Genomic DNA, 17,027 nt, shown 5'->3' with positions numbered 1-17,027 from the left:
CAAGTAATCGATGCACCACGCTCTGCTCTGAACATTTTCCTGCTTTTTTGTCCTCTACCAATTACATGCTTAAATAAAAATAAGTACATTTTAGGCTCCGGTAGCATACGTTAAATACGACAAATATTTTTGTCCTTGAAAATAAAAATTAGCCCATGCAAAGTCCTTGAATTTGACTCCCCCCTTTCTGTTTGATGCTAAATTGATGCGTTTGACCTAAATGAAACTTAAATCTAGGGAAGAACTCTGATGAGAGTTTTTGGGTCACCAAAATGAGTTCCTCTTTATTGTTTATGGAGCGGAGCCTGATTGGACCTTGAAAATGTAAAAAATTCTACAGTCAGGTCACCAGAGTCTACCTTTAGCAGGGAATGTTACACAGTCCTTGTAACTACCTCACCAACATAACACCAGGAAAAGGATAAATGTCTAGATGCGTATTTAACACACTTACCGTGCACAAATACATCCCCATAAATCACTGCATGACACCGTTGGAGCTTTGTTGCACATTAGTCAGCTAATGACTTCATGGCTTATTAATGAAATAAAGGACACCCCTCTTCCTGTGTGTGCAGCTGGACAGGGAATACAGAGACTTCCAGGAGCAGGTGCAGCAGCAGATGGCCGAGCAGGACCGCGTCCTGGAGAAGCAGCGCGTGGAGCTGCAGGAGAAAGAGACCGAGATCGCAGACATGAAGGAAACCATCTTTGAGCTGGAGGATGAGGTGGAGCAGCACCGAGCTCTCAAACTCCACGACAACCTCATCATCACAGACCTGGAGAGTGAGTGGGCTGGACACACAAAACAGCGTAAACTGGTTGTAATGAACCAACCTTGAGTGGCTAGTAGTAGCCGTGTATACAATCATGTTTATTCAAGTAGGCAGCCAGTGATCATTTAAATATCCTGTTGTGTGAAACCAAAACAACATCTATTAAAATAGCTGTTATGACAATTTATCATGTTCCATATCTCAAAGTTCTTGATTGTGCAAGTGCTTATCAATCATGCTCCAACTGTGAATCCTCTGACTAACAATAGACAGATGTGAGGTATTGAGTCAGACCAACATGTATTTATTTTCTATTTCAGACTCTGTGAAGAAGCTGCAGGACCAGAAGCACGACATGGAGAGAGAGATTAAGATTCTTCACCGCAGACTGAGGGTAAGAGTGTTGCATTGGGACACTGGGCTATCTGAGGGCCACGGCAGACTGGGGTCAAATAAGCGTTTTGTCTCAAGTTAGTTAGTTAGTTTTTATTTCTGTGTCATGCCATTTCTGGTCCATCCAACATGGGATTACATGACACCATGACAGTTCAAAGCAGTTTTACAGATAACAGCAAAACATTTTTTTTTCTACAAATCTACAGTTTATCTTGATCAAAGGTTTACTTTCTCTTCTCCCATGCTTTGTCCAGATAACGAGCTAATCTAAATGTTGCATATGTAAATAATAAACTGAATCTTTGTGCATTATCCTTACCTACAAAATCAATATCTGTTTTTATGTCACTAAACAAAAATTTGCGTAGATCCACATAAAAAGGGCAGTAGAAAACAAAATATCAGCCAAACAACACACACGATAAATGGCCTGGATCAAGGCATTTCTTCTTTTAAATTCATACACAGTCTAGTTTCAACTATCATCACTAGAGCTGTTTTCCAGAGAATCAGGTCCGGACACAGTCCTGAGTTTCTCTTTCACACAGCAGCAGATGATCTGTGTCAGACATGTCCTCGCCTTTCAGAAACACTGTTTGGTTTAGTCGAGGGATGGCACATGGGTAGAGTATCCAAGAAGTAGGACTATACTGTTGTCACATACGTGGTTTGTTATTTGGTCGTAAATAACAGTCACTTGCCATTCCTTTAATTTTTCTTAAGATGTCGGCTTCAGCCCTTATCTAAAGAAGTTCCTGAATGTAATTATCTCTCCACTTGGACATTTTTGTTGCTGTCTTTTTGTGAATGACCCTTCTTCTTCACCCTCTGATGTTTTTTTTCTTCAGTTTTCCTCTAGCCAAATGTTATTCAGCGCCTACTCGTTCTGTGAATTCTCTGGACAATAACTAGCTCTATTCACACTTGGGCTCAACCGGACATTACATCAACTTTGTACTATGAATCTGGCAGTATGAAGTCCGTTTCATGCCGAATCCAACTGATATGAACATATGCGTTCTCCGTACAGTTCCTCTGGGTATTGTCTGGCATGTGTGAAAGGAGGTTTAGGAGACAGAAAGACAGTACACCAAACTGCAGAAAGTTTAGGCCAGTACCTCTCTGCCATTGGATTCCCAAGGCAATGTAGTTTATATCTTTATGATCATTGAGTAAGAATACTTAATTACTGTCAACAGCAATTTTTAAACCACTTTAAACCACTTTAAAGCTGCATCAATAAAAATGTCTATATTAACAATAGATAAAGGTAGAATTTGTAATGTGAACTGTGTCGCATGTAATGACGAATCCACTTAGAATTTGCAGTTCTCAGCTCAGCGGAGCTTTCTGGCATCAGTCAGCTCATTGTTTTAGTTTTACAACTTTACTGTTTTAATTATCATCAATGCTGTCTCCAGACACAGCAGGCAGCTGTTTCACCGAAAATGTTCTGGTAAACACACTGCACCAAACAACAGACAAAGATGACAACTAGCTGGTGAACATAGAGGAGCATTTGGCAGTTACTTAGCCATGTATGCGTGTCAGGAGTTAGTAGAAAAAGCAGAGCTAAAAGGAGAAGGAACGTTTGACCTACATTCATCAAGTGGCCAGAAACACAACTCTAAATGAACGCTTATATTCCCCTGTGTCTGGTTCAGGGTGTGTAGATAAGTAATTGTTAACACATTTATTTTATCAATTTTTGTAACCCTAAGGGGCCAAAAAATCATTTACACTGCTTTAATGATCCATTATAAATGTATCATTTAGCCAGAATAATGTTTCACTGTCTGCTGTTGTCTTGCTGTGTGTCTGTGTGTTTTTGTGTTTGCGTGCGTGCAGGAAGAGTCGATGGAGTGGCGTCAGTTCCAGGCTGATCTGCAGACAGCTGTTGTCATTGCTAATGACATCAAGTCCGAAGCACAGGAGGAGATCGGAGACCTGCGGCGCCGGCTGCAGGAAACTCAGGAGAAGAACGAGAAGCTGTGCAAGGAGCTGGACGAGGTCAAGAGCCGCAAGTAAGACCCAGAGAGAGACGTTTGGAAGAGCTCCAGCGGTCACGCTGACATTGTCTGTCTTATGCTTGTAAACAAAACATGGGAAAATTTAACTTTGCTTATTTGATTATGACTCAGGGAGCCAAGTAGCAGAGTTTGAAGTCATTTATTAATGATGAATACCAAAGTTGAAAAATGCCTTTACAGAATAAATAATTTATTTTTAATTGTAATTTATTTGCTTCTAGAAGATGATATAATTTCCTGAATAATCACGATGAAGAAATTGTCAGCTTGTGATCTCTGAGTGTCCAAACTGATTAAGGTACTCTTTGTTTCCCAGGCAGGATGAGGAGCGGGGCAGAGTGTATAACTACATGAATGCGGTGGAGAGGGACCTGGCTGCCCTCAGACAGGGGATGGGTCTCAGCCGGCGATCCTCCACCTCCTCAGAGCCCTCGCCCACTGTCAAAACACTCATCAAGAGCTTTGACAGTGCCTCACAAGGTACCATGCAATCATAAAATGCTCCACTTTCTTTTACTTTCGTATGTTGCTGCTGGTATTAATAATCACATAACATCAAGAGTGTATTGTTTTGTGCATCTAAACTGAGCTGTATGAGTTGGTTCCTTTTCACTCTTCCCTTAGGTCCACCTTCCAATGGAAGTGCCACTGTGACTCCAACAGCTTCAGCTGCCCCACTGCCACGCACCCCCCTCAGCCCCAGTCCCATGAAGACGCCTCCAGCAGCTGCTGTTTCACCCATACAGGTACGGGAGGAAACACTTTGACCTTAGAATCTCACACCTGGTTAGATGGGTGTGTTATTGACCACAATGTGAAATGAACTTTAAGGCTTCACCAGTCCGCATTAAAAAACAAAGACGGCAAATTGGTGATCATGAAAATTTAATGTCAACAACCAACGTGACTTTAAAATACTAAATAATAAAGTAATAAAAAGAAATTGTAAGAGAAAGAGTGACTTTATACAAGGTTTTGGTTTGGAACAATAACCACAAAGTTCTTCCACACCTGAAAGTCTGATTGACAGGTGTACCAGATCAAAAGCTTAATTTGGTCTGAGGACCATGTAGGTAATTTCAGTGAGATCAAAGCTAAAAAAAAGACGTTTTTTTATTTCTAGAGTTATAGTAGGATTCTAGTAAACAAAGCTTTCCCTACGTAAACTGTTAATATGAAACACTGCGTATGTGAACAGCCATACTCTTACTGTCCTGTGAAAACCATATATCTGTTTTTAATGAGCTCAGAAAAACAAGTCTTTACAGTTTTTAGCATTTTTAGCAAGATTTTTATTTATTTTTTAAATCCAATTAATTTTTAATTTTCTTAGTTTAATATGTGAAGGAGCGCTTAGTACTTCAGTTTATCTGAAAGCTGCAAACTCAATCTATGTGGAGATACTTTGTTGTCTCTGGACGACACTTTGTTTTGCTATTAAGAGAATTTTTATTTATACATTTTAGGTTGTATTGTTTTTAATTAAGACCACTCACAGGATTTGTAATACAGAAAGTTGTAATTTTTTTCTGTTGCAGAGACACTCCATAAGTGGCTCTATGTCAGCAGCCAAGCCGCTCTCCTCCCTGAGTGACAAGAGGCCCAGCTACACAGACATCACCATGCCAGGTGAGGCAGCTGTAAATACTCTCCATATGCTGCATAAGTAATAACAGCTTCTCAGTTTCAGAAATGTTACACTCAGAAATGTCAAATATGGGTCACACATAGTAATAGTCCTGCGTCATCTGCTGCTACTCTGTTATAGTAAACTAATGATTAACAGGACCGGACCTCCCCTCTTTCATGAGAAATAACATGAAAGTGTTTCCCCAGAGGCTTGGAGGTCTGAGTTAGCAGGTCTGCTGTATGTTGACATCATGTTTTAGTTAATCAAAACACCAGAGCGGATGATAAGAGGGAAATGACGAGGCACCACGTACTACAGAATTTCCATTAGTTTGTTCTCACCAGCACTGAGCTCAAGTGTTTTATGTGAACGTGCGGACTGGGCCATATCCTCCAGTGTTCCATTTTTGTTTCTCTGATTTATGGTTTTCCTGCGCAGCAAGGCGGCCTCGTGCGTCGGTATTCCCTGAACTCAGAGGGGCTGGAATGTGGCTCTTTGCTGACCTTGTCTTTTAATTTCAGTGTCCCTTATAGAAACACTCTTACTGTATGTGATGTAAATACTGTGATGTGTCCACAGCTGAGCACCTTCTCAGGGGAACCTCGGCCAGCCGACCGCCATCTGTCCTCCAGAGGGTCTCCAACATGGATTCCACCAAGGCAATCTCAGGTTAGAGATGTTAGCTACGTTATCGAATCATGTTATGAACTAACTCAGTCATTAGTTACCATAATAGTCTACGATTGCTTCCCCCGTCCTGAGCAGTGTCCCGTCGGAGCAGTGAGGAGATAAAGAGGGACATGTCAGCTCCAGACTCCGCCTCAACCTCTCTGATGGCTATGAGTGCTGCTTCCTCGCCACTCTCCCTGTCCTCCTCTTCCCCCACCGCCTCCATCACCCCCACAGCACGCAGCCGTCTAAGGTACCTTCTTCTTCTTCACTGACTCTCCTGTGCTGATATGGTCTTACTGGGTTGCCGGTAATCCACTAAATGTTCTCACAAATGCCCATTTAAAGTCTTGTTTTCATTCTGGTCAGCGATTTTAATCCGTCAGTTGACCGTGTGACATCACCGCTTCATACTTAAGCTGTCATTGGTGTCCTGATAAAACATGTAGCACATGACAGCTTCCCTAGCTCACTAAGCTAACATGCTAACCACACAAGCTGTTGGCCTTACTAACATAGTAAATCTGCTGTGTATGTGCTACAGAGAGGAGAGGAAGGACCCGCTGTCGGCACTGGCCAGAGAGTACGGAGGCTCCAAGAGAAACGCTCTGCTGAAGTGGTGCCAGAAGAAGACTGAGGGTTATCAGGTGGGTCACTGGAAGGTACACAGATGTGATCCCACTTGTCCACATGTCTGTAACTCTTCACCAGTGTCTTGAAAAGTAGCTGGCACTAAATAACAAGCACAGTTAAAGGAGAACTCCACTAAAGCTACTAAAGTACTGCTGCTAATATAAAAAAGGATTGCATGAAACCTTTTGCGGCTCCAGAGAGAGCTGTGTGAAATCTGATAAATTGGGTCTCTTGAGTCAGTGTTATTGGATCAGAAGATTTCAAGTGTTATAGTGGCTGTTTCAGTATACCATAGTTGCTAGGCAACTTATTCTGCAAGGAGTCTCAGTTTTGACTCGTGTTCCAGCTCCATTTTGTAAAATCCAAGTACTCATGTGAGGCAGTAAAAAGCTTTATTTTTAAATACCAAAAAAAAAAGCAGACAAAGTCCTTCCACAATCACATCTTGTCTGGTCCACTATCGGCTTGATGTTCTGTTTTTATCTCGCATAGAGCGGTACAATACATTTCTACAGGATGAAGCACAGTGAAAAATTTTAATTGATCCACACCTATGCAGACTTTTTGTCATCTTCTAGCACGATGTCATTCTATCCTCTTTTGTCCTGCAAACTAAACTGCCTGATGGCACCATAGCTGTAGAACATAACTTAGCCTGCATTCTAACTGAAATAATATAAGTAATGCAAATGTAAACATAACTTTAGCTTCTACTATACACCATTCAAAATATACAGAAACTTGTAAAAACTTGAATAATATGAAAACCTATATAATATGTCATATACCATCACTAACTAACTATTAAAAGTAAAAATAAGGTCATTCATTCCTTCATGGCCTGGATCATATATGGCAGTACAAATATGTATTTTTTGTGGCGTGTCGCCAGTTCCCGTCAAAAGCGACAAGCTGATCTGATGCTCTGTGCAGGCAAAAATAACTAAAGGATCAGTCTGTGGAGAGCTACAAACACAGTGAGCAGCACCTTTTTTTCCCTCTACTGGAGTTTCATTATATAATTGTTTATTTTATGCTACATGTGAAATTGATGTTTCTGTCTGTCTGGTTGCTTAAAATGAATGAACTATGCAAAGTAAATTTGGACAAATGTTTTCTTTCGTAGTAATTAGAGCTGATTGTTCTCATGTTTGCTGTTAGACCAGTACATATTGGGTTTTTTGAGACTAAACAGTTCTGGGGACTCACTGAGAGGGACAACCTGCTGGGGAGCTCCCCTGAGTACTGCATATCTACAGGGGCTTTTTTTTTGTTTGCATTCGCACCGCCAATAGGAATGCTAAAGTAACATACTGTAGGCTGGCTGGCAGTTGGCATAGCAACATCACTCTGCTTTGACAAGTAAAATTGTGTTGTATTTTTCACCATTGCATGCACATGCACATTATAGTATTGCCTGGACATCACTGTTGGTCAATTTGTCTGTGTTTTTTCTTTTTTTTTTTATTCCATTTTTTTTAACATTACGAGCTGGTTTTGTTTTCTGTTGTCTGTCATTTACACAGCGAAACGGTTTTTTGAAAATGGCAGTTGCTGGTGCTGCATTTACTGTGTTTGATCAGTAGCCATACACTTACGCCACTCTTGTACTGGAAGAGTACCTACACAGAAAGAGGAGCTTGAACAGTCCCACTTGAAAACGGCACTTCAATCTTTCCCGGTTCTCATGGTGCAAACACAACACTAAGGGGTGTTCTTAGAACTATGAATAACTTCTACTGGTCTGAAAACACCTATTGCAAGATGTTATGAAAAATATCAGTGTTGGACCATGTCCAACTGTCCCTGAGCAAGCAGTGAATCTTTATAGCAGCTTCCCTGAGCTGTGACGATGACAGCGTGAGGTGCAGGATGAAAGTTGTAAACCAGTAACTCTGACTTGATTTGCCAGCACCTGTGGTTAGTAGTGGTAACAGCAAGAACATTTGATACTACAATTCCCAGAATTCTGGAGGCAGCAAGCACTCATTGAGCAGGTATTTTAGTATAAATACAACAGAAGAGCAACTGGCATATCTGTCTACAGTACGACCAAACAAACTGACCTTGTTTAAAAAAGACTTTAGTCAATTATCCATCATGTGGTGAGAAACCTCGATCGGATTTCATAATACGCACAACAAAATTGTTTTCAGCATAACAGCAGGACCCAGAAAGAGGAGTTGGTTACCTTTGCTGAGGAGTTTAGCCTGTAACTTTTCATCTAACTGCTCACTAGCTGCTCCTGATCATTACTCCCTGCAATATTTACAACTGAGCAGCGTCCAAAAGATGCCAGAAATTATTTCTGTCTTGTTTTGTCGATGCATTTTGTGTAAATGCCAGTTAAAAGGTTTTGAAGTCGAAGTAGCAGCAGTAGGAAATGTTGGGTTTGCATTAGCAGCATCTTAAAGAGGACCTATAATGCTCATTTTCAGGTCAGAACGTGTGCTTAAGTTTCTACTAGGAAATGTGCACATGTTTTAATGGTACAAAAAACAATTTATTTCCCTCATCCTGTCTGTACTGGAACAAATATATTCACCCCATCACCAATAAAAGCTTCTAAACACAACTGAACATGTTCCAGCTACAGTGTAATCTGAAATTGGGGAGAAACGAATAACAGTAGAAACCAAGATTTCGTGTTTCCCTGATGTTAGAATGCAGCCACAGGGAGGCCATATAAAGAAATGCAGCACACTTTGAGGTCACATTGTTTACAAAACTGTTGCAAACAGAATATTCAGAATACTCTGAAGCCTGAGGTTTTTGCTCACAGGTTAAATTTTAACATATGTCTACCACATCATTTAAAACTTTAGCCGTGTTTAATATGAACATCCTTCATTGTAACATTTTATATTTGATACAGCTCTTGTATGTTTTTATGAGAGTGATCAGTAAACAGTGAGGCTGATTTCAGTGAGATAAAATCAAAAACATTAAAGTTGGATTGCATGGGGCAATCACTTCCTGTCAATACCTTGTACGTACATTGTTAGGCAATAAGAGTCAGTGGCGGACTCAACAATCAAGCTCCAACATTTAGAAAGAAAAGTACAAAATCTAAATACTTCAAAAGGCTAATGCAGAGAAAAAAAATTCCAACCATATGGGGCATCAGAAATGGGATTTGAGTTCATGAAAATCTGCAGGATTATAATTTTGACTCTTTGGAGTGTGTTTCTTTTCTCTCAGTCCAGTGTGAAGGTGTTATGGACTCACAGTGCCATCATGGTGACTGTTTTCCTGTTTAAGGTCTTATTTGTTGTTTTGCATGCAGCCTTTTTGACACGAGTGAAATCAAAGAATGCCCGTCTAAACGTTTGCAAAGACGGTCTAAGCAATAACCTTGAAATGATTGAGGCTTAAAGGACAATCAGTAGGTGTGTCAAGAGTCACTTGCTATATTAAAGTGATGTTTACACCCTTTATCTCATGTAGGTTATGGTTACCATGACACCTCAGGTCCTCTGCAGGAAGTGTGCAACATTTAACACATTCTGCAAGAGACCTACCTGACAAAAACACGCAGCTTTGTCTGAATCATATTGTGTCATCCACATAAAAGCTGTGACACTGAGGGACGGCAGCATCTACTGACATATACCCTCAGTGGTTGTTTGAATTCACAGCTTTACAGCCCTGCAAAGGTCAGGTGGCAGCTGATGGGGGGGAAAGACGATAAATATGATATATATGAGTAATGTTGACACCTCATATAAAAAACCCAGTATCATCAGGCCGAGCTGCTGTTCTCTGCGGTTAAATCATTTTAAATAGTTTCTTGACAACTGAATTTATTGTGATCATATTATTGCTGAAAGCTGTGATGCACAGCGGCTGGCAGTGACAATCATGACCTGGGATAAAATATCGTACCTCGTAGCTCAGATAACGCTGAGAAATTGGTTTTCTATTGATTTTGTCCCAGACTGTGAATGTTCTGTGGACTTAAATCAAAGTTTAAGTGGGTCCCGGCTTTGTTTTTCAGAACATTGATATCACAAACTTCAGCAGCAGCTGGAATGACGGCCTCGCCTTCTGCGCTGTGCTTCACACCTACCTGCCCGCACACATCCCCTACCAGGAGCTCACCAGCCAAGAGAAGGCAAGTAGAGCGACCAGAAAAAGCCCCGACCTTTAAGCCACCGTGACTGCATTATTACTGTAGTTATAGACGCCGTATCCCACTGAGTGTGACTGTGACTCTCTGCTTTTTTTCAGAGGAGAAACTTCACCTTAGCGTTCCAGGCTGCAGAGAGTGTTGGCATCAAATGCACTTTGGTAAGCTTTATACAAAAACAAAATGCAAACCCAAATTCAGTCACAACTTTGGGCCAGATTTGAAGTTCCTTTTATTTGGACATTATGTATACTCAGAGGAATGTATGCAGATATATGTACACAGGCGATTGGTATTTTCTCCATTTGTTCTCTTTGGTAGCCTTTATGTTTGACTCGTGTGAGTGTTGAGTGTGTTATATTTTGTCTTAAAACTTATTTTTTTCATTCTTTTCTGACTTGCTACCCCTCCAACTCATAATACAAATACATTTTAACCACAGACATTTCTCATTCTGATCATTAACCTGAGATAGACCACAGTTACGTTTAGCAGTTGAACAGTGTGTCGTCTGCAGTTCTGCTTTTAAACTCATAAACCTCACTGAACTGCCGGTTTGGCGGTCACAACAAACCCAAGCTGTGCAGCTAGACATTGTTTTAACTCACACAACCTTACTTGCAGCTCTTGTTGAGGGTCATAAACTCTCCAAAGACTCTGCATTTTGGGATAATTTCATATAAAATTATACTCAAAACACTGAGAATGTCTCCATATGATGGAATGGCTCAGCAAAAAAAGACCCCACTGAATCTCATAAAGTGTTAACATTATATAACTTCATGTAGGACCTCAAACATGCTGTCAGACAGCATGAATACAGTGATTATTCAACCTTAAAGGGTAACTTCGGTACTTTTCAACCTGCGCCCTATTTTCCTCGTTTTATGTCAAAGCCCTAATTTTCTCTGGACTAGTATTACCTGGAGACCTCATGTTATTTAGAACAGTTCAGTTCCCTGCAGGGTCGTTTCCCTAATGTCGTCAGACACTTCCAATACAATCTGAGTCTGTCAGTGGCAAAAACAAGCACTTATAATGGTCGATAATTGATGGTGCACAATTGGCCGTAACGGTTCTGTTGCAGCTGGAACGGCCGCAGTGGTCTGTATCAATACTGGACCAGTTTCAAAAACTGTTGTGTCCATTAGCCCCCTCGAAACGAAAACATGAGATCCTTGGGCGCCCAGTAGCTAGCCAGGTAGAGTTGGCGCCCCCTGTGCAAAGGCTATGCCCTTTACTGCATGTCAACCCCTCTCTCTCCCCCTTTCATGCTAGAGCAGTCTAATAAAGGCAAAAAGACAAAAAAAACTTTTGGAAATGAGCAAATTTGCTTTCTTTATTTTCTTTCTGCATGTTAAATGATGCTGCAAGTTATCTTAAAAAGACTGAAAATAGGGAAACAGCTAGCTTGTATCTGTGCAAAGGTAACAATATTTTCTCACGCTGTTACTTCCCAAAGCGTCCACTGGTTGCCTGGCAAAGTCACAGCAACAAAAGGCCTCCTGGAAATAACTGTGTTCGGCTGAGAAATAGTCCAGTAGCTAACGCCGCCTTGTAATTGTTTGACAAAAGATTCACGACTCAAGGTTCACTTCCGATCTCGTCGACCGATATTGGTTTGTCAGAACCCAATACCGATTATAAGTACTTAGACTTATTAGTACTGAGACCAATAACCGATACACATTTACAATGAAAATGAAAATATTTCTGCTGAGATTTATAACAAACTCCAACACAAAACTTTGTTTAAATGCCTTTAGCAAATGTTTAATCAAAACAGAGACTTTCAACATCATATGCAGCAGGTTCGTTGAAAATTTAAATAAAAAATGAATAAATAAAAATAGCTCCCTGAGGTTTTACAAAGTAAAAGATCCTCCCCTCGTGATACTTTCTTTGCATGTATTGCAGGCTGCCCTCCCTGGTGTTGGTTGAGTGTAATATTCACACTTTTTCATTAATAAATGTTTCCTGCGATCATTAAAATAAATTACTGATACAGATAATCGGCACTCAGTCGATTTTTTTCCAGAGCTTTGAGCCACAACTTGAGTCCTTGCTCTCAAGAAGATGGTTCCATTGTTTCCACTAACACTTGTGTTATTTCGTTTTCAGTGTGTAGAATATGCAGCGTGGTTTGTTGGGACAGAAGTCCTCAGTTTAACTTCCTTTATCCTTTTTTTTTCTCTCTGTTTCAGGACATAAATGAGATGGTGCACACAGAGAGGCCGGACTGGCAAAGTGTCATGACTTACGTCACAGCCATCTACAAGTACTTTGAGACCTGACTTCAGCCACCCTGCTCCTGCAGCACAATCAGAGCTACGCCAGCCCTCCGGAGCTCTCAGCAACCTCTGTTATACCTCACAGACCCCCTCCCCCTCTCCACAGCAACACCCAGTCACGCTGCACGCTGGTCATCACTATTCAGCACCACTAAAGGCAGACCGGAGCCTCACTGGACTCACACACAGCTATTACATCCTTCCAGTGCAGCGGAGAAGGCGCTTTGTGTACGGATGTAGTCTAAGGGCTTGTCTGTATATCTACTGACAACACTGGGAAGCCATTAACAGTAACTGGTGAAAGCCTGGTGAACCAAGTATGAACTGACCAGTGATGATCATCCTTGCCTCCAGTTCCTGTCTGAAGGAGCAGCATGAAGAAGAAACCAAGTCTCAGTAGTGCCTTCTACCTGGCTTTTTGGCAAATAATATCCCCTCACAGTAACCCCAGTCACCAGAGTGTAAAAGGGGGGATTCCTGCAAATCTGACTTTTTTCTTTTGTTGGTGGAGAATATTTTGTCTACAGAACAGCAAACCAAACGCCAGTGATGTTGGAATTCCCCCCACAACCCTGAAAATTCCCTTTTGAAAGGAATTCAGACTGACACAGCCTTTTTGCACCAAGTCTTCCAGACGTTACAGCTCGATCCAGATGCCTCTCTTTAAACGGATAAAGTGCCTGTGTGAGTTTCGAAGCCGGAGACCAAGATATGAGCTCTCTCTGTGGGCCAGTCCTCCGCAGAGGCAGCGTCTTTTCACTACAGATTGTGAAGCCGAAGATCTGAGGAGTTGTTGCCAAATATGTTCCAGAGCCTTTTGATTGTTGATTTCTGACTTAGTGGTCATCAGGACAGAGCGATACTGCAGACAGACACTGAGTGTTTGCTTCTTAAGCACAGAAATATGCTATGTTCTACAACACCATGACACAGTTAGTTACGCAGCACTAACACACTCTTCTGAGGGTTCTTCACGCAGAGATTCATGAAGGTGGACTAATGTTCAGTTGATGTGTGTGTGGAGTTGAACCCTAATTTGAGTGTTTGTGTTTTTGTAGGCCTGCATTTGCCATCCTGCACTTCTTACATTAGGCACATAGAGCACACAGCATCATTTCATCATAACTAAAATATGAGTGAATAGTGTTTAGTCTTTTAATGAAATGTGTTTTGATTGTTAAAGTTCTGCATAGATCAGAGAGCCTTAAACTTTTTTTTTTTTAAGCCCGAAGGTCTGAGTAGAAAAAAATAGTCTCTCACCATGGACCTCATGCTGGGAAAAAGTGCTTTAGTGTTTTGAAACTAGCAGAGACAGATTCGTAGGTAAGGACTCTCTTTTTAAGGTCGATACAGCACCTCGTTAAAGAACTTATTGGGAAAGACACTTATTCACTTTATTGCAGAGAGATGATAAAATTAATACCACTCTCGTGCCTTTACACTAAATATGAAGCTACAGCCAGGAGCCGATTGGCTTAGCTCAGCATAAAGACTGGAAACAAGAGGAAACGGCTAGCCTGGCTCTGTCCAATATTAACAAAATCCACCCATATTTGCACCTCTAAAGCTCGCAAATTGACGTGTTATTTCTTGAATGTCTCTTTTGTCCCAGAGTAATACATCTATCAAAGAAGGAGCTTTGCACTTTGGTGTTTGTACAAATGAAACAAAACACATTATGTTAGTGAACTTTGAGGTGCCACTAGGTAGATTATCTTTGGACAGAGCTCTTTTTTTGTCTTATAGGGCTGTGTCCACTGAATATTTTTTCCTGAGGCCATCATATTTTAATATTTTAAAAATTCTTTGCAATGGTAGCACTGTGTATTTAAGCTACACTACAAACGCCAGCAGTGTGACAGGACTCCGAGCGTCTATTCTGCACTAAATGCTGCACATTCGGATTTTTTCTTCTTCTTAGTGTAGAGAGTTAAAAAAAAAAGTTAATTTTGGGTAAATTGCTGCACTTGTCACTGTAACTTTTGGAGGAGGAACAGGAAGAAAATGACTCAGACCAACCAACACATCCTTCATGTACAAGTGCTGAACAACAGCAAAAATGACGGAGATATTTGCTAATATACTGATATATATGAATGTATATTTCCTTCAGTAAACCCACACAGACTGGCGGGTCCATCTTCTCTCCCTACGCTTCAGCCTTCTCCTCATCTAGGGCGAGTACTCTACCTTGTGGCAACATTTTTACTTTGCGGATATTCCGAATCATAGCAACCAGACGCAACTAAAGTGTCTAAGCTGCTGCGACTCCAATTTGCTCTCATACGCTTTCAGCTGGCTGTTTCCAGAGGAGCGCCAGCTGTTTTCAGCTGGGAAAAAAATTAAAACACATTGGTGGACACGGATCATAAATGCTGAGCAAATCAGTTGCTGGCTCTAGCTTCATATTCAGCATCCAGAGATGAGAGTGGTATGAAACAAAGTGTGTTTCCCAAAATATCATACTACACCTTTAACATCAGCAAATGTTGCAAAACTCTTGTTTAAACACAAAATACTCAGAAGCAATCAGACAAGTCATTGTACCACTGACTTCTTGCGTGTGTTAATACTGATGTTGTGTCAGACAGGTAGATTTTGAAATTCCTAGTATGACTAACTGTTATTATAGATACTTTGTAGCACACAATGTCATTTAATTTCAAGTCAGCAGCATTCATGTTTTGCTTAACACTTTAAATAGTCCTCCTATTTAGTATTTATAAACAGTGTCCAAACTTTTCTAGAAATGATTTATAGTGCACCATAATGTAGTTGTAAGCACCTTTTAAGGACATTTTTTTGAAACAATGCACAGTATTTTTCAGCAATTATGACTTCAACTATCAACACCTATGTTATGATTACAGCTGTATTCATTATATTTTCATTTAATATCGCTTATAGTTGTAAAAAAGGTTATGTTTGTGAAAGAAAATGCACTATTAACCACTTAAATCTGCTTACAGCTACATTATAGTGCATTATAAACAATGAAACGTTTCTATACTGCTTAGAAATGCTAAATATTGGGACTTCCGGTGTTAGCATGCAGAGCTGACCGCTGTGTGTTTATCGTGCCTCAGCTTCACTGTATTTATTTGCATGGTTTCCGATCATCACGGTGAGGTTGTTGCTTTATCTGTGTGTCTGAAGTGTATATGGATTTATTACACATACAGTTAAGTAGCTGCACTGAGATAAGCTTTTTTTTTTGAAATTCCGCACTTATTTGCTGCCTTAAAAGTTCAGCTGAGGCTCCTGCGAGTGAAACTGTGACATTTCAGACTGCGGTTACCTTTGCTCACCAGACGTGTGTCGCAGTGTGGAAATAGTTTCTAAAACAAGGTCCGCCTTGTTCGTGCCTCCTGAGGAACACTAGTAATGAGCGATGGCCATAAAGCATGTCTAGTGAAGGTGACTACACACTGTTTTGATTCGGACCAGACGAAAGCTGCCAGCTGGTATCAATAGCAACATCAAAAATATTTTTTCGTCTCGATTTAGAAGCACATCCTGCTGTGCTGTTTGCCAAGCCACATCACCACAATGTGCACAGCTGCATTAGATGGTCAGATTTAAAGTTGGCACAAGAGCCTGCTACAATGACAGCTTCTTTTTTGTGTGTGGGAGAGAGGGTGCGAGTGAGTTATTTAATGACATTTGAAAGCGTCGGCGCTCTGTTGATAGGGGTTTGTGATGCCATGATGCTGAGGATCATCAGCCAGCAGTTTTATCGTGTTCTGCTCGGTTCCACCGCCGGCCCACGTGTTTTATTGCTCCCGACAGGAACGTCTGAGAGCTACAGAAAGATCTGAAGCCTCTCCATCCTGGAAGTGGAATGTGTTTTTGATCACGCTTTGGTGATCCTGGGACTTTACGAGGTCCAGCGTGTGCTGATGTGGAGTGATTGATGAACACGGGAGGAGAGCAGACCGCTGGCAAAAGCTAGGAAGCACATTCCTCCTCCACATGATGCAGCCGTGAAGGACATGTTAACACTGTTTGGGACCTGAGATGATGCCCTTTAGTGTGTAGCTTTACCACAGCGAGCAAAGCAAATGTGAACAGTGCATTATGTCTTTTTTGGGTCCACTTCATCACACTATTTTTCTTTGTTTACTTGAAAATGCTCTGAGAATTCCACTGAACCTGCTTCTTTTTGTTTCCATGTTGCCTTTTTTTATTTTTACGAATCCATGCCACAGTTTTGTTTTTGGTGTGGAATATTTTATTTTTCATCACACTACATGCAGTGCTGAAGTGGTCCCTCAGTAAAGTTAAAGCTGAATGAGTAGAAGTTTGTGTGTGTGTTTGTGTTTGTGTGTGTGTGTGTGTGTGTGTGTGTAAAGGGACTAAGCTACAGTATTAAGTGCACACCATAATGATAATCAGTTGTAAAGAAAATGCTGTCTGGTTTTATGTTGCTTTATTTTTTTCTGGCAGTAAAATAAATAAATAGTTATAAAAGAC

The 17,027-nt window shown here is 40.9% G+C and overlaps 1 protein-coding gene across 4 annotated transcripts in view; it reads left to right on the top strand.

The window, feature by feature from the left end:
• specc1la (sperm antigen with calponin homology and coiled-coil domains 1-like a) overlaps positions 1-17,027 on the top strand; it is a 29,851-nt gene extending 12,824 nt beyond the window's left edge. For all 4 annotated transcript variants that reach the window (XM_042487735.2, XM_042487734.2, XM_042487736.2 and 1 more), the window contains 12 exons: positions 579-786; positions 1,097-1,170; positions 3,021-3,196; positions 3,519-3,682; positions 3,827-3,948; positions 4,741-4,831; positions 5,412-5,501; positions 5,598-5,754; positions 6,046-6,148; positions 10,132-10,248; positions 10,365-10,424; positions 12,468-17,027. In XM_042487735.2, the coding sequence (XP_042343669.2) occupies positions 579-786; positions 1,097-1,170; positions 3,021-3,196; positions 3,519-3,682; positions 3,827-3,948; positions 4,741-4,831; positions 5,412-5,501; positions 5,598-5,754; positions 6,046-6,148; positions 10,132-10,248; positions 10,365-10,424; positions 12,468-12,557 (1,452 nt within the window). In that variant the 3' untranslated portion in view covers positions 12,558-17,027. The remainder of the gene's footprint in view (positions 1-578; positions 787-1,096; positions 1,171-3,020; positions 3,197-3,518; positions 3,683-3,826; positions 3,949-4,740; positions 4,832-5,411; positions 5,502-5,597; positions 5,755-6,045; positions 6,149-10,131; positions 10,249-10,364; positions 10,425-12,467) is intronic.

This window comes from Plectropomus leopardus, chromosome 4, assembly GCF_026936395.1.
Source record: "Plectropomus leopardus strain MGB_pleo_1.0 chromosome 4, ASM2693639v1, whole genome shotgun sequence".
Classification (NCBI taxonomy): domain Eukaryota; kingdom Metazoa; phylum Chordata; class Actinopteri; order Perciformes; family Serranidae; genus Plectropomus; species Plectropomus leopardus.
Note: the sequence above shows the minus strand (reverse complement) of the source record. Positions and strands in the feature narration are given on the sequence as shown.